Raw genomic sequence first — 12,248 nt, 5'->3', positions numbered from 1 at the left:
GCTGCACCCATTGGCTGAACGCCTTTGACGTTGTAGATGGAGGAATTTCCGTATCGCACCTATGCTCATCGAGTTGAACACCGCCTGAGAGTCCGACTACACCTAGTTAATCTTATCAACAGAAATCTTTAAATTGGAATTTGTTGTGCTTAGAAATGTGAACAATGCATGCTCTACTATACGATTGCCTAACGCATTTGACGTTGTAGATGGAGGAATTTCTGTATTACCAAGCGAAGAGCACCTCTGGAAATACCTCCACACTTTTCTTTACCGTATGAAGTGCCAAAGTGATGAAAGCATGACTCCTGGGAGTAATTGTCATTAGTAAACGAAATAAAGTTAGAGCTTCGCCGTTGCAGAACCTTCCCTGTTTCCTAGAAATTATTATTTTTTTGATATTTTGATTTTTTTTTCTGATCAAGTAGCATCTTTTATGCTGTTTATGTCAAGCTACAGAATTCGTTCCTATTTTAAAAATTCTTAAAAGGATGTGTGTCGTTCAGCACGGAGAAATTGCATATCAGGAATCTGTTGAAAAACGGCAACCTATGCTCAATACGGTGAGTCATTATGCAGTATTTCCTGGCTCTAGTTAGCCGGGTCGTGCATGCATTAATTTTTATTTCTGGCTAACATTTCGGCAACTTTGCATTTTTCAGCCTCTGAAAAGGTGAAATCGCTAATGATTTAATTTCAAATGAAAAATCTTGTCTGTCCAGCAAACAAAATCCTGAGTTTTTTTTGGATCTTTTAGCTACGAGGTTCGTTACGGGTTCTTGTGGAGAAGTAGAGGGCAGAACCGATGACGCTTTGGTGGTAATTCGAACAATTCTCTGCCCTGGCGATCCTCGATTTGCTGAGTTTTAAATGCTTACTTCGTTCATTTTCTGGTTTGATCCATTTTGTTGGAGTAGGGTAGGAGATGGAGGAGACGGAACATGACCATTACTTTTTGACACCAGTCTTTCAGCTTTTCTCTTTGGTATCTATTTGGTTCCTGAATATTCGCTTCGAAGAAACCCGTGTGCGGTCATTTGTTCCCTTTTCTCCATTCCAATTGTTTTATGTGGATAGCGAAAACCTTCTTAGCAATCTTCAACTTCATACAGTGCTTGTGGTTTACTGAGAAAATATATAATTGACGGAATACTTTCGTTTTTCTCTGCTCACAGAAGTACATGAGCCTTATGTGTCTGTGTAGATATTGTCGCTAGTATCTTGTTCTTAAAATAAAAAATAAATAAATATAATATTACTAGTATAATATGTTATTAAACATAATATTAATTTTCTTATCTATTTCTTACTAAATAAATAACATCCTTCTAAAGAGTCGGCATTTATTCACTCTTCCCTTGAAGTCGTCTCGAATTTCCAGCACTCGGCACCTATAGGGACTGTATAAGTAAAGCTTACGAATGTTTTCTTTTTGGGTTTGAAGGTTTAAGAGATTAAATCAGAAGACTAAACACTGTCTCAGTTAGAAGCGCGTTATAGAGGATTATTTGACTTATTTGACCGTTCGACGTCTCGTCGTTGATAAGATAACGAGATTATCTTTAGAAAAACTAGTCAAAACAGGGCCTTTTGCACTGTTCTCTTTCAGAGAAAACCTCCTGATGAGTCGACTTGGTCGGTAAGGTTTTTCGGAATGGTAGCCCATTCATCAGACTGATAATGCTCCAGCGGGGTTCTCCCCGAATGTTCCCATTAACGATGAAAGGTGTTAAGAAAGTGCTAAATGTGCAACAGTGATCTTGTGTGTACACATATCGGTTGAAAAAGAGTGGTGACACACCTAAAACAGGATCTTATCATCCGCTGCCGCCTGCGAAGAAAGAACCAAGATTTCATCTCAACGATCTGCTGTGTAGCAGCTGCCAATAACGTCGATGGTTGAGGGGTGGCTGCTTGATTTTTTTACAGACACTTCTACGTTGGTGCATTTCTTTTTTACATAAGTCACATGTTCTGCTGGAAAGTAAACAATGGTTCCGTGCGTCGTAGACTGAACAAACGGCATTCCACACGCCAGTCCAGGGATTCGAAGAAACAATCAGGTCATGTCAGAGAATCCTATTAGCTTCTCGGTTCATAATCTTGAAAGATATTTGTGAGTAAGTGAATAAGAGGAATGTAGAATTGATAGGGTTTTCTTTTCCTAGAGTTGGAAATGAGTAATCAAAGTTAATTCAGAGGTGTCAAAGACTCATATTGCTCGCTTGCTTTCTAACTCCCAGCTAATCTCAATGCGGCATCAACTAGGCAACCCGATTCTTTGAGTGGACATCGTCCTCACTTATTTTACTACCCTATAAAGGATGTAATACATAAGTTGCAAGAAACGTCCTTTGCCTCTTCTCCTTTGCCCTAGTAAATGTCTACATGTTCACTGAATGCACTCGAACATTAATACTTGTGGCAACGGCTATCCCGAAAGGTATGTAGAGAGAGGTGGCAAAACCTGAAAAAAGAACAAAATACCCCACATTCGAATAGAAAAAGAGAAAAGATCCGTTCTGAATTCCTCCTCAATTTTTTGCCGATGGTTTAATGCTGATGACCTTTACGTCTACTCTTATTCTCAGCCATCTGGAACAAGTTGTTTAGGAAGTTAGGCGATGAACACCATGTTTTCATGCATTATTAGCACCACTATGTCGATTATGATGCAATTCCATAAGCTGCGACTCATGTAAATTTAGTTTGCGTAGATTCCTCTCCTCCTTTCTCTACCTTGCATGCTGAGTTTGTTGAAATAAGGAAAATGAGACAGAAAATCCGACAACGAGAACTCCTCGGTTGTTAAAAAGGTATCTATCTCTTGGATATTTGTGGAATAAAGTACTTTTTGGTAGGTCCCGAATATCCGACCGGACGATTAATTTCTTTACTTCAAATGTCCGAATACTCGAACAATTCGAGCAGGGGCGTGTTCATGTGTATGCGACAATATTCTAATGGTTTTGCGCCGCCCAAGAGTCCTCTCAGTTGATTTTAATTCCAGTTTGCGTCCATTTAACGTAGAAAGAGTAGGAAGCATCTAACAGTGAAAATTTAGAGTACATCATATATATGTATTAATAAAATTAATAATAATAATAAAATTAATCTTAATAAAAAAGCACACATGACGTACTATAGAGCGGCTTTGCTACAGTTTCAATGGTTTGATGATTGAGGCACCAAAGAAAGTAATATCCATCGAGTATAGTTTTCAAATAACGATTAATTAATATAATGATTCTTAGCTAATACTACCGATAAGGACAAATGCAACTCATGTTGAAAAAGCGCCGAAACTGACGTAGGTAGGAATTCCAGTTGGACGTTCGTTATTTCCATGTTGCGGGGACGGGTGCATGAAGATTTTGGCCTCGGTGAACTTGCATTCGACAGAAACTCGTTACAAACGTTCTTCTCCGAGGCCTGCCCGGAAAGGCCAGTTGGGAGCATGAAAAACGCCAACGTCAATTGAATGAAATTAGTGTGAGTTATCGAGAGTTCTTTTCCTTCTTATAGCTACTGGAAAAGGCGTGTTCGTATCAAAACGTCAAGGAATATGTTGATTTCTGATATCCACTAAAACTTTGAAGATATGTGTAAGAGAATTCGAACATGGTCGGGTCAAAAGGAAAATGAAGCACGGTGCAGATGCGTAGGCGGTGCGGTGGAACTTGGCGGTTGGGATCGTGGTGGAAACTTTGCTGGCCGCTTATGCAACTGCACTGCGCTTCATTTCATTTTGATAATATTTTACATACACAGTAGTTGGTCGTGTTAACCGGATGAGCGCGGCACGTCTGCGGCAGCGGACACTTCTGCTCTGGTTGACTTACAAACACCAGATCTCGCACACTCGCCAACATTAGAAAGGGATTGAGTTATATCGAAAATAACATCAGATAATAAATTCCAGTTTTTTTTTCATGCACTACGGACTTTCATTTGTTGAGAACTACCGCCTGTTCACTCCGAGTCCTACAAGTGGGTATCTATTCATTAACCGAACGAGAGTTCAGGTTCTGTGTTGGTACCACTTTATTCCCGTTGCAGTTGACTCAACTTCATGTATCATACCGTGACTACTTGGAAACAAAAATAATAACCGTCAGCCAATACTCAACGGATAGTTGTATTTTACCCTTCAAATGACAATCAGAGCGACTGTTACGTTATCAGTGGAGGTAAATGCCGTCCTGCCTCTTCAGTCAGCGACACCATGTGTAGGACGATGGCTTCGACTAGCTCCTTAAATCTGTTTTATTTGTTTTAGGTACTTTCTCGTCCTTTCTCTGGCAATAGTGCCTGAATAGGATCGCACTCTTGGCAAAATCTTTCTTCGTTAATTTGTAGTTTGCTTTTCTGCTCGTACACCTCTAAGATTTTGATCTGTTGGCAGTGGTCTTCATCTCAAATCTTTCATAAATGGACATGATTAGATTCTTGATAGTTGCAACAGAACGAGGACGTAACGCGTCAAGCCGAGACATTTGGCGCCGACTTCAGATGATTTGTGGTATTGGTCTATTCAGGACATCTAACACCTGTAACCGAAATATTAGAAACAATTGTTATGTAAGTGTTCTCAGTTTGTCCTAACTAAAATGAATAAATATCCTACATCCAAGTTTTGTTGTGGTTTTTGTGAGAAGCATCATCTTTAACTGTGTGTTGCCAGATGAATTGTATTTCTTAAAACTATACACACGTGTAGTTGTTCGTGAGCGCGGCGCGTCTGCGGCAGCGGACGCTTCTGCTCTGGTTGACATTTTATTTTCTGAAATAATAAATAAATTCTGAATGATTGATGAATGACTCTGAAAACAGAAGAAGAATCATACGATGATCACCAGAAACCCACCCACAGAGCTCCTTTGGATCGCGCCCTTTGTTCCCTCTTTCAAGGCTCTGCAAATGGCCTTCGCTGTCTCATTACTCTACGTCACTAAGTAAGAAAAACATGATGGAGCGATAGCGGAGCAGACAGAAGGAGTAACCGATAAGTGCACTATTTTTTGAGCGAGAGCGAGGAACAAATCCTCTTTCCAAAGTTAACAGTTCATACCTTCTGATTGACGTAGGGACATTATCAAAATTGCAGCGGTAGGGAAGTTGTGTTCTTCATGTGAGACTTAATGGAGGCAATGCCTAGAGGTCCAAAGTATTTTTATGCATCTGGATCGTCTCATTATCTGGTGTGTCCGCCGTTGTCGAGCCCTGTCCGAGTGCCTCCGCATTCATAGATAATCACTTGGTTTGTTATTTGACAAAGTACGTAGAGAAGCCAAACGCTGGAAAGAAGCGTAATTAAGGATTGCATCATTTGTTTTATACTACGTATAGAAAAAAGTGATAAGTTTTCTCTGTTGAAGGTCAGCGACTTTTTTCTGTAAACAGACCAAAGGCGCGTGGTTTAACTGTTCATACCTGTATGTTGTGGAACCAAGGGAAGTCAAATCACGCGCTTCTAATTCCCAAAGACTAGAACAAAATCGGATTCTTCTATCCATACGAGTCCGTGGGTTCCACTTTGTCTTTTGTGAATAGATAGTAGATAGTGGCGATGCCTTTGACAGCAGTAGACTGGAAGGTGGAAAGCGGTATGTATGGGGAACTGGTTCGCAAGCCTTCTCGATTTACCAGCGCAACTCGTCCAGGTCATGCAATCGAATAGAGTGACGAGCGAGACTTATAATATGCCGTGAACTCCTGCTCCCAGTGCGATGATTTTCCCGTGAGCAAGATGTTAATGCACACAACTGAGCACAACATTAATTTAATTACTGTACCATAGTATTCTTACAACCTTCGAGGGAATTAAGTGAGTAATGGGAACCGAAGAGCAGAGCAGCTCAACATGAAAGTAGAATTAGTAAATGTAGCCAAGATAACTCGAGTTGGTAACTCTTTGAACTTCTATGTTACAGAACTTGAGCAATCGAGTTAAAGTCAAAAGAAATGGTGACTCTCTACATGATTTGGCTTTCCGTCCATTTTACAAATCTTAACTCAAAGTTCGACAATATGGGCACACTGTTTTGTTGAAAATTTTGTTTTATTTCCTAATCTCAATTTAAGAGTTCAAGGACATGAGAAAGTTCGAAAAATATCTTATAGTTAATGTTTAGGAAGAAGTGTTAACTTTTCCAAATCAATTTCATCGTTTTCTTTTTTGCGCGGCCTCATGAATAGATGTGAATAAACAAATTTGCGCGGCAACGTTTTTTTCGTAACATTGTCGATGGGATATCTGCACAAAATCGGCAGTCCGAGGGATATGGAAAACGAGCACAGCTCCGAGGACTAACGGTTCCACATAATCAAAAACCTAGAATCTACCAGATAGAATCTTCATTGCTATGCTCAGCCTAACTCTAGCTAGCAGCACAATTGACGGTCTGCGAAGACTGACAGCTCAACAAATCGCTTTTTTCTTTTGTTGGCGTAGTTCTTTCTTCTCTAGTCGTAGGGAAGATTGCGATCTTCAACTGGCAGTGGTTACTGGCAAGATGACCTCTCCTAACTATGTGCACAAAGGACTTAATGTTGAGGCTTCGTTGCCAAGTACTAATAATAATAATCAATTTTAGAATTTTTTTCGTGTTTTTCCGCGTACAAAAAAAAATCGACGCACCTTAGGTTGCCCTTTGCTCAGATGTAATTTTTCCGTTGGGCGCTAGTTTTTTTGAGAATAGCGCATACTGACAACGTTGGCCGTGTTGGTCACACGAAAGGACAAATGCACTCTTTGCCACCCCCGATCTGACGTGGAATGAGGAAAACGAGGTCGAAATCATCTTAACAAAAAGAAATTATAAGGGAGTTTGAAGCTGAAACTAAAAAGGGAGATTGGAAAGAGCGCCTGTTGATGTAACAATGGCTTTGTTGCATTGCAAGAAAGTGTTACGACTTAGTTACAGAACCATGCACTGCAGCCCTCGAGTACAATACCCAAGAAAAAAAAAGTCAAATAATCAGAGATTTCAATCTGATAGTAGTGGTCTATTGTAATGCACACTGTGACTAATCCGCTAGCAAATGTTTCCATGCTGTGAAGCGTCCGTGTTATGAAGAGTTCCTAAAAGGGAAAATATTTTGGAAGGTTCTCAAAAACAAAAGTGAGAACTTATTCGAAATATGCCAGTGGTTACTAAACCACTTTAATGTGAATCCAGTGAACCTTGGTTGAGTAGAGAAAATAGAAAAGTTTGAAATACAAGAAGAGCCCTGAAATGAGAACTGGTTAGATCAGTTTTTTTTTAAATGAACGCTGAAAAACATGTGCTTAAAGGCATCACCCCACGAATCTGAGCTGGCGCAGATTTCAGGTGGAGTATTCGTATACGGGATGGGAGACTAAGGAGAGGGGAATGATTCCGTCCATTTCTTCCTAATTACCGTAAAAAACGACCTGGAAGATACGGCTTCAGGCGTTTTGGCGCACTATTTTCCACAGGGAGGTCAATTGGAGCGCGCCAGCTTTGTGCGGCGCCGCATCTTCGAGCCGTTTTTTACAGCAGTTAGGAAGAAATGGACGGAATCATTTCCCTCTCCTTAGTCTTCCATCCCGTATACGAATACTCCACCTGAAATCAGCACCACCTCAGATTCGTGGGGTGATGCCTTTAAAGGCATCACCCCACGAATCTGGGTGGTGCGGGTTTCAGGTAGGTTATGCCTAGACGGAGTCGTAGATTATGGGCAGAAAGTGATTCCGTCTATTTCTTTATAATTGTCGTAAAAAATGGCCCTGAAAATACGGCTTCGAGCATTCCGGCGCGCTATTTTCCACAACGAGTTCGATTGGAGCGCGCCAGCCTTGTTCACGAGCCGCATCTTCCGGGCCGTTTTCTTTAACGCCAGTTAGCAAGAAATGAACGGAATCACCCACCTCTCCATAATCTACGACCCTGTATAGGAATTCTCCACCTGAAATTCGCACCGCCCCAGACTCGTGGGGTGATGCCTTTAAAGCTGAATTATCTGCAGATATTCTTTTGAGCAGTACTGCAGGTTCCGAAGTTCTAATTCTTACATATGAAAATTTGCTCTACAATTTGCCCTACACCATGACTTCAAAACTTATTTTGAAGTCATGATGTAGCTCCACAATGTAGGCTTTGTACTCAGTTGTGTGTTCAAATGTTGGTTACGCTATTTTTTCGGCAACTTTGGGGCTGAAATACGGTTCTACGAGGTACTTCTTCTGGAGTATGGATTCGATGGTTTAACAAATTAAAAACACGCTGCGAGAAATGCACCTCATAAATGAATATCAAGAAACATTCAAGTACGAATATCAGAAATAGCAACAGATGATTTTGCTGTTTCCGATATTCGTAGTTAAATGTCCCGTGATGTACTGATTGCTAGAAGAGTTCATGTTGTGAAGAATGTTTTCTCTGAAATCCTATAACGACGAGCGTGTAGAATCAAGCAAAGTTGCACATTTAGACAGAAAAACGTTGTTTTTCTCCTTCTCTGATTTGGACCAATATTTTGGAATCTGCATTTTTTGAATGTTTTGGGCCTACAAGTGTCTTGAAAAGTGAATATAAAATGTTACAGCTTGCAAGCAATTTTAGCATATCTAATGAAAAGAAGATGGCGATGATATTCGTGAAAGCGTTTTTATCCGAGATAAAACTGAGTGACTTGCGATGTCACTGCCTAAGCGGTGGCATTCGCCGTGCGATCCTCGCTAGCTACAATCAGATTTGAAGAGGAGCTGAGCGAGAGTCCCACTGCGCCTTTTTAGCGCGTTTACGCATTCGCACTAAAAGTCAGACGTATGAAAGTATGGTATGGTGCGTGTCGTTATTTATCGAACAGAAGTTGAATGCTTTTTCAATGCGACCGATGGCCGAAATTCCGACCAACAACAACTGACATCGAAGTGTCGACTGAGTGCATTCCTCTCGCAGTACATCATTTATGTGCCTGCATTAAACTAAGCTAATTACTTGTTACATCACATAGGTATTTATTGGTGGTCCCAAGTGGGTCTAACTGACTTCTTCACATGGTCATCGCATTGGAAAAACCAGAACGGGTCGGACGAACAAGCAGACGTGAAACTGAAGGAAATACGTGACAAAACTGCAAAAGAGGTTGCACTTGGCGACGCTCCAAGACCATGTTCACTAGCGTGGCGAACAAACATCAGAATCATCTACTGACGGTCATTCTTCGAGGATTCAGCCATGTATGGACTCTTACATGAGCAAATTTCATAGCAAGAAAAAAACCTGAGAGTCGAAATCACAAGCGTCAGTGAGATGTAGCGAAACACACAACTATCGTACAGAGAGGGCACTCTTGCACGAACCATCACTTTGGACTGTAAGTGTGGCATGGATTGAGATGGTCTCCCAAATAAAAGGGAGTGCACCACAAAATTGACGATGTTGGAGGCTTTTTTTTAAATAAAAAGATAGAAATAAGGATGTAGATCACAAGTATGAGCATTCTTGCCTCTCCCTAATCGCCCTGTTAAACATCCTTCTAGTACGAATTTTCCTACGAGACACTTTGCTCCGTCATTTTTGAATATTGCGCCGGTTCCCTCAGCATACAAGCAACCATACATTGATTTTACTAGAATATTTGTCCGGAGAAAAATATTGATTATTGATTGCTCACTCGCAGAGGCTTTTCTTCCATGAGGGCGGCGCGCTACAGGTGACCTGTAGGGAAATTCCTACAGCAAGGTCGTTTACCACACCGTTTCTCAGAACGAATACTAGAAATTGGGCGTGGAACGTGTAATGCAAACTTGCAATCTACATTCCTAACCTTATCTTTTTGTGGAGAGAAGGTACACACATAGTATACCTCTTTCTTTTCACTTAAATATTTGGTAAGGCAAATACCATTCAGTTTATTGCCTGGTACTCTCAGTAAAAAGAAAAGAGATTTTGTTTGTTTCGTGAGAGTTCAGCAATGATGCTGCCTTTGAACGGTGGGCTGATGTCATCGTCTGACGCGATTACCCGCATTTTCGCGAGGTGGATCGTCCTTGGACGTATTTGAATCTATAGTGTTCGAGAGTGCTCCCGTTAGAGCTCGCACAGAAGCTATCCATTCTTCGCTATTCGATGTCCTGCAAAACATTACGTCTCGCCTGAGCTGCCTATCCTTGACGAATGTCCTCATTTCCTCTTTCACTACCTCAGCCCAGAACATTTTCGGCCAATTAACCTCTTCTAGCTTGAATCCGACAAACTCCTCGGAACTCGTTGAACAAGGCGAGCTGCTGGTCTCCTTAATATTGACCAAAGAAGCAAAGACGATTTTCTGTAGCCACTTTCGATGGCGGTGCGAGATGTTGATATCTTCCACATATCATTCACTCGCCGGTAGAACACATCGACTTCCGCGAAAAGCTTTTCATTGTGGCATACCTTAGGCCAAAAATAGTCGAGCAGCAGTCTAAGCACTTCCTTCCCGTGCAACTTAGCCACTCCGTCACCGTAGACAGTGCTGTCCAAGCCTCCAATCCGTGCATCAGGATGAGACGAATTGCCGATAAGTAGACTCGCAGCTGGACTTCGATGGGGGTCGACTACAGCACTTCGTTAAGGAGTTGAATGCGGAATTTGTCTTGGCGCATCTTTGGTGAATATCTTTCTCGTAGCTGAAATTCCTCTTCAGCATGCTGCCCAGGCAACAGAACTCATCGATGAGTTCGGTCGCTTGTTCGTTCATCCTGGTTTCCGTTTGAGGTCTCGAAGAGACCCATATCTGCCTGAATTAAAAACATCATTCCACGAATCTGGGGTGGTGCGGATTTCAGGTGGGCTATTCCTACGGAGTCGTAGATTATGGAGAGAAGAGTGATTCCGTCAATTTCTTCCTAATTGCGGTAAAAAATGGCCCTGAAGATACAGCTTCGAGCGTTCCGGTGCTCTATTTTCTACAATGAGTTCGATTGGAGCGCGCCAGTCTTGTGCACGCGCCGCATCTTCCAGGCCGTTTTTTACGGCAATTAGGAAGAAATGGACGGAATCTCCCTCCCCTCCATAATATACGACCCAGTTTAGGAACTCTTCACCTGAAATCCGCACCACCCCAGATTCGTGGGGTGATGCCTTTAATCAGAGCGTAGATGTAGTCCATAGGCTCCAGCCGGTTTCGTTACAAGGTTAAAAACAGGTTGAAGTTTCGCACTGCTTTCCGCGATTATTACAATATCGTTAGCGTAACTCGGGATCAGTCAAGAGGATTGTGCCAAGACGTCGGCAGAACACTGATCGACTGTTCTTCGGATGATGTCATCGATGGAAAAGGTGAACGGGAAGGGTCCTGCCAGTGTCCCTTGTCTTACTTCAGTCACCACCTCAAACGGTGTTGTATAACTGGGTGGTGGTCGGACTGCAGCAATTGATTTATGGCTTCAAACAAGCGGACGAACGTTCCTGTTACTCCATCGGTGCGGGGCGCGTTGAGAAGATGGCTTCAATGAGTATAGTCAGAGGCGGCTTCAAAGTCCAGAAAAGCTTGGCTTCAAACACCACTGCTGTATTACGACCTACCTATTGGCGATGAACAGCTGGTCAACCATAGATCGATCAGGACGGAAGCCGGATTGTTCATCACGGTGGTTTCTTCGCGATGTTTGATAGCCCGATCCAGGATAATCCGCTCAAAAAATTGTACATAGCACGTAGCAAATAGATTACTCTATAATTCCTAGGGTTTGTGACGGATAACTTCTTGTGGAGGGGAATCATGACAGCGTCTCTCCACCAGTTAGGTCCCATTTCGTCTATCCATACTGAACGGATGATCATTGTCATCTCACAAATCCCAGACGGAAGGAGATGTTTTGGCATTTCTGACTATACAGACCAGAAGCTCCGATTTGGTCGGTTGTTCTTCGTTAACCGCATATGTAGGTCTATCAAAGTGTACGAGTTCAGGAAGTAACGGCGCTTGCCGCTTCAGCAAGGTTTTGAAGTGATCCCTTCAAATTGGAAGGGTTGGTTCACCGACAGCCATTCCATTGGCAGTGTTGAGGACTGGAGAACATCTCTCCATTCTGCCGCCACACTGTTTTGGTGAAGCATAGGCTTTCCGCGGGTCCTTGTCCTCCAGCTCCTTTTCAAAGTTCGTGTTAAGCAATGGTAACGTAATTTCTGCCATTGAAACTATTGATTTCATGGACTGTGCTTGTTTACACTTGCAGATGCCAGTGGTGACGGCCAGTTCCTACTTTAGTCGTCAAAATAAATACATAGAGA

The 12,248-nt window shown here is 42.0% G+C and overlaps 1 protein-coding gene across 4 annotated transcripts; it reads right to left on the bottom strand.

The window, feature by feature from the left end:
• Positions 1-4,530: 4,530 nt before the first annotated feature.
• RB195_014358 (uncharacterized protein) lies at positions 4,531-12,150 on the bottom strand (the record flags this gene model as incomplete). 4 transcript variants are annotated; one of them, XM_064204590.1, is made up of 5 exons in its annotated part: positions 4,531-4,550; positions 4,628-4,783; positions 9,999-10,269; positions 10,410-10,570; positions 11,997-12,150. In XM_064204590.1, 5 exons carry the CDS (start codon positions 12,148-12,150, stop codon positions 4,531-4,533), a joined length of 762 nt encoding a protein of 253 aa, XP_064060471.1. The 4 variants fall into 4 exon arrangements, with proteins under 4 accessions (XP_064060471.1, XP_064060474.1, XP_064060472.1 ...); XM_064204591.1 differs by lacking the exons at positions 4,531-4,550; positions 4,628-4,783 and adding exons at positions 10,677-10,753; positions 11,541-11,649 and having other exon boundaries at positions 9,979-10,269; XM_064204593.1 differs by lacking the exons at positions 9,999-10,269; positions 10,410-10,570; positions 11,997-12,150 and adding exons at positions 4,868-4,914; positions 5,434-5,516.
• Positions 12,151-12,248: the final 98 nt, after the last annotated feature.

Source organism: Necator americanus, chromosome V (assembly GCF_031761385.1).
Source record: "Necator americanus strain Aroian chromosome V, whole genome shotgun sequence".
In the NCBI taxonomy this organism is placed as follows: domain Eukaryota; kingdom Metazoa; phylum Nematoda; class Chromadorea; order Rhabditida; family Ancylostomatidae; genus Necator; species Necator americanus.
This window is presented reverse-complemented; position numbering and strand designations above follow the sequence as displayed.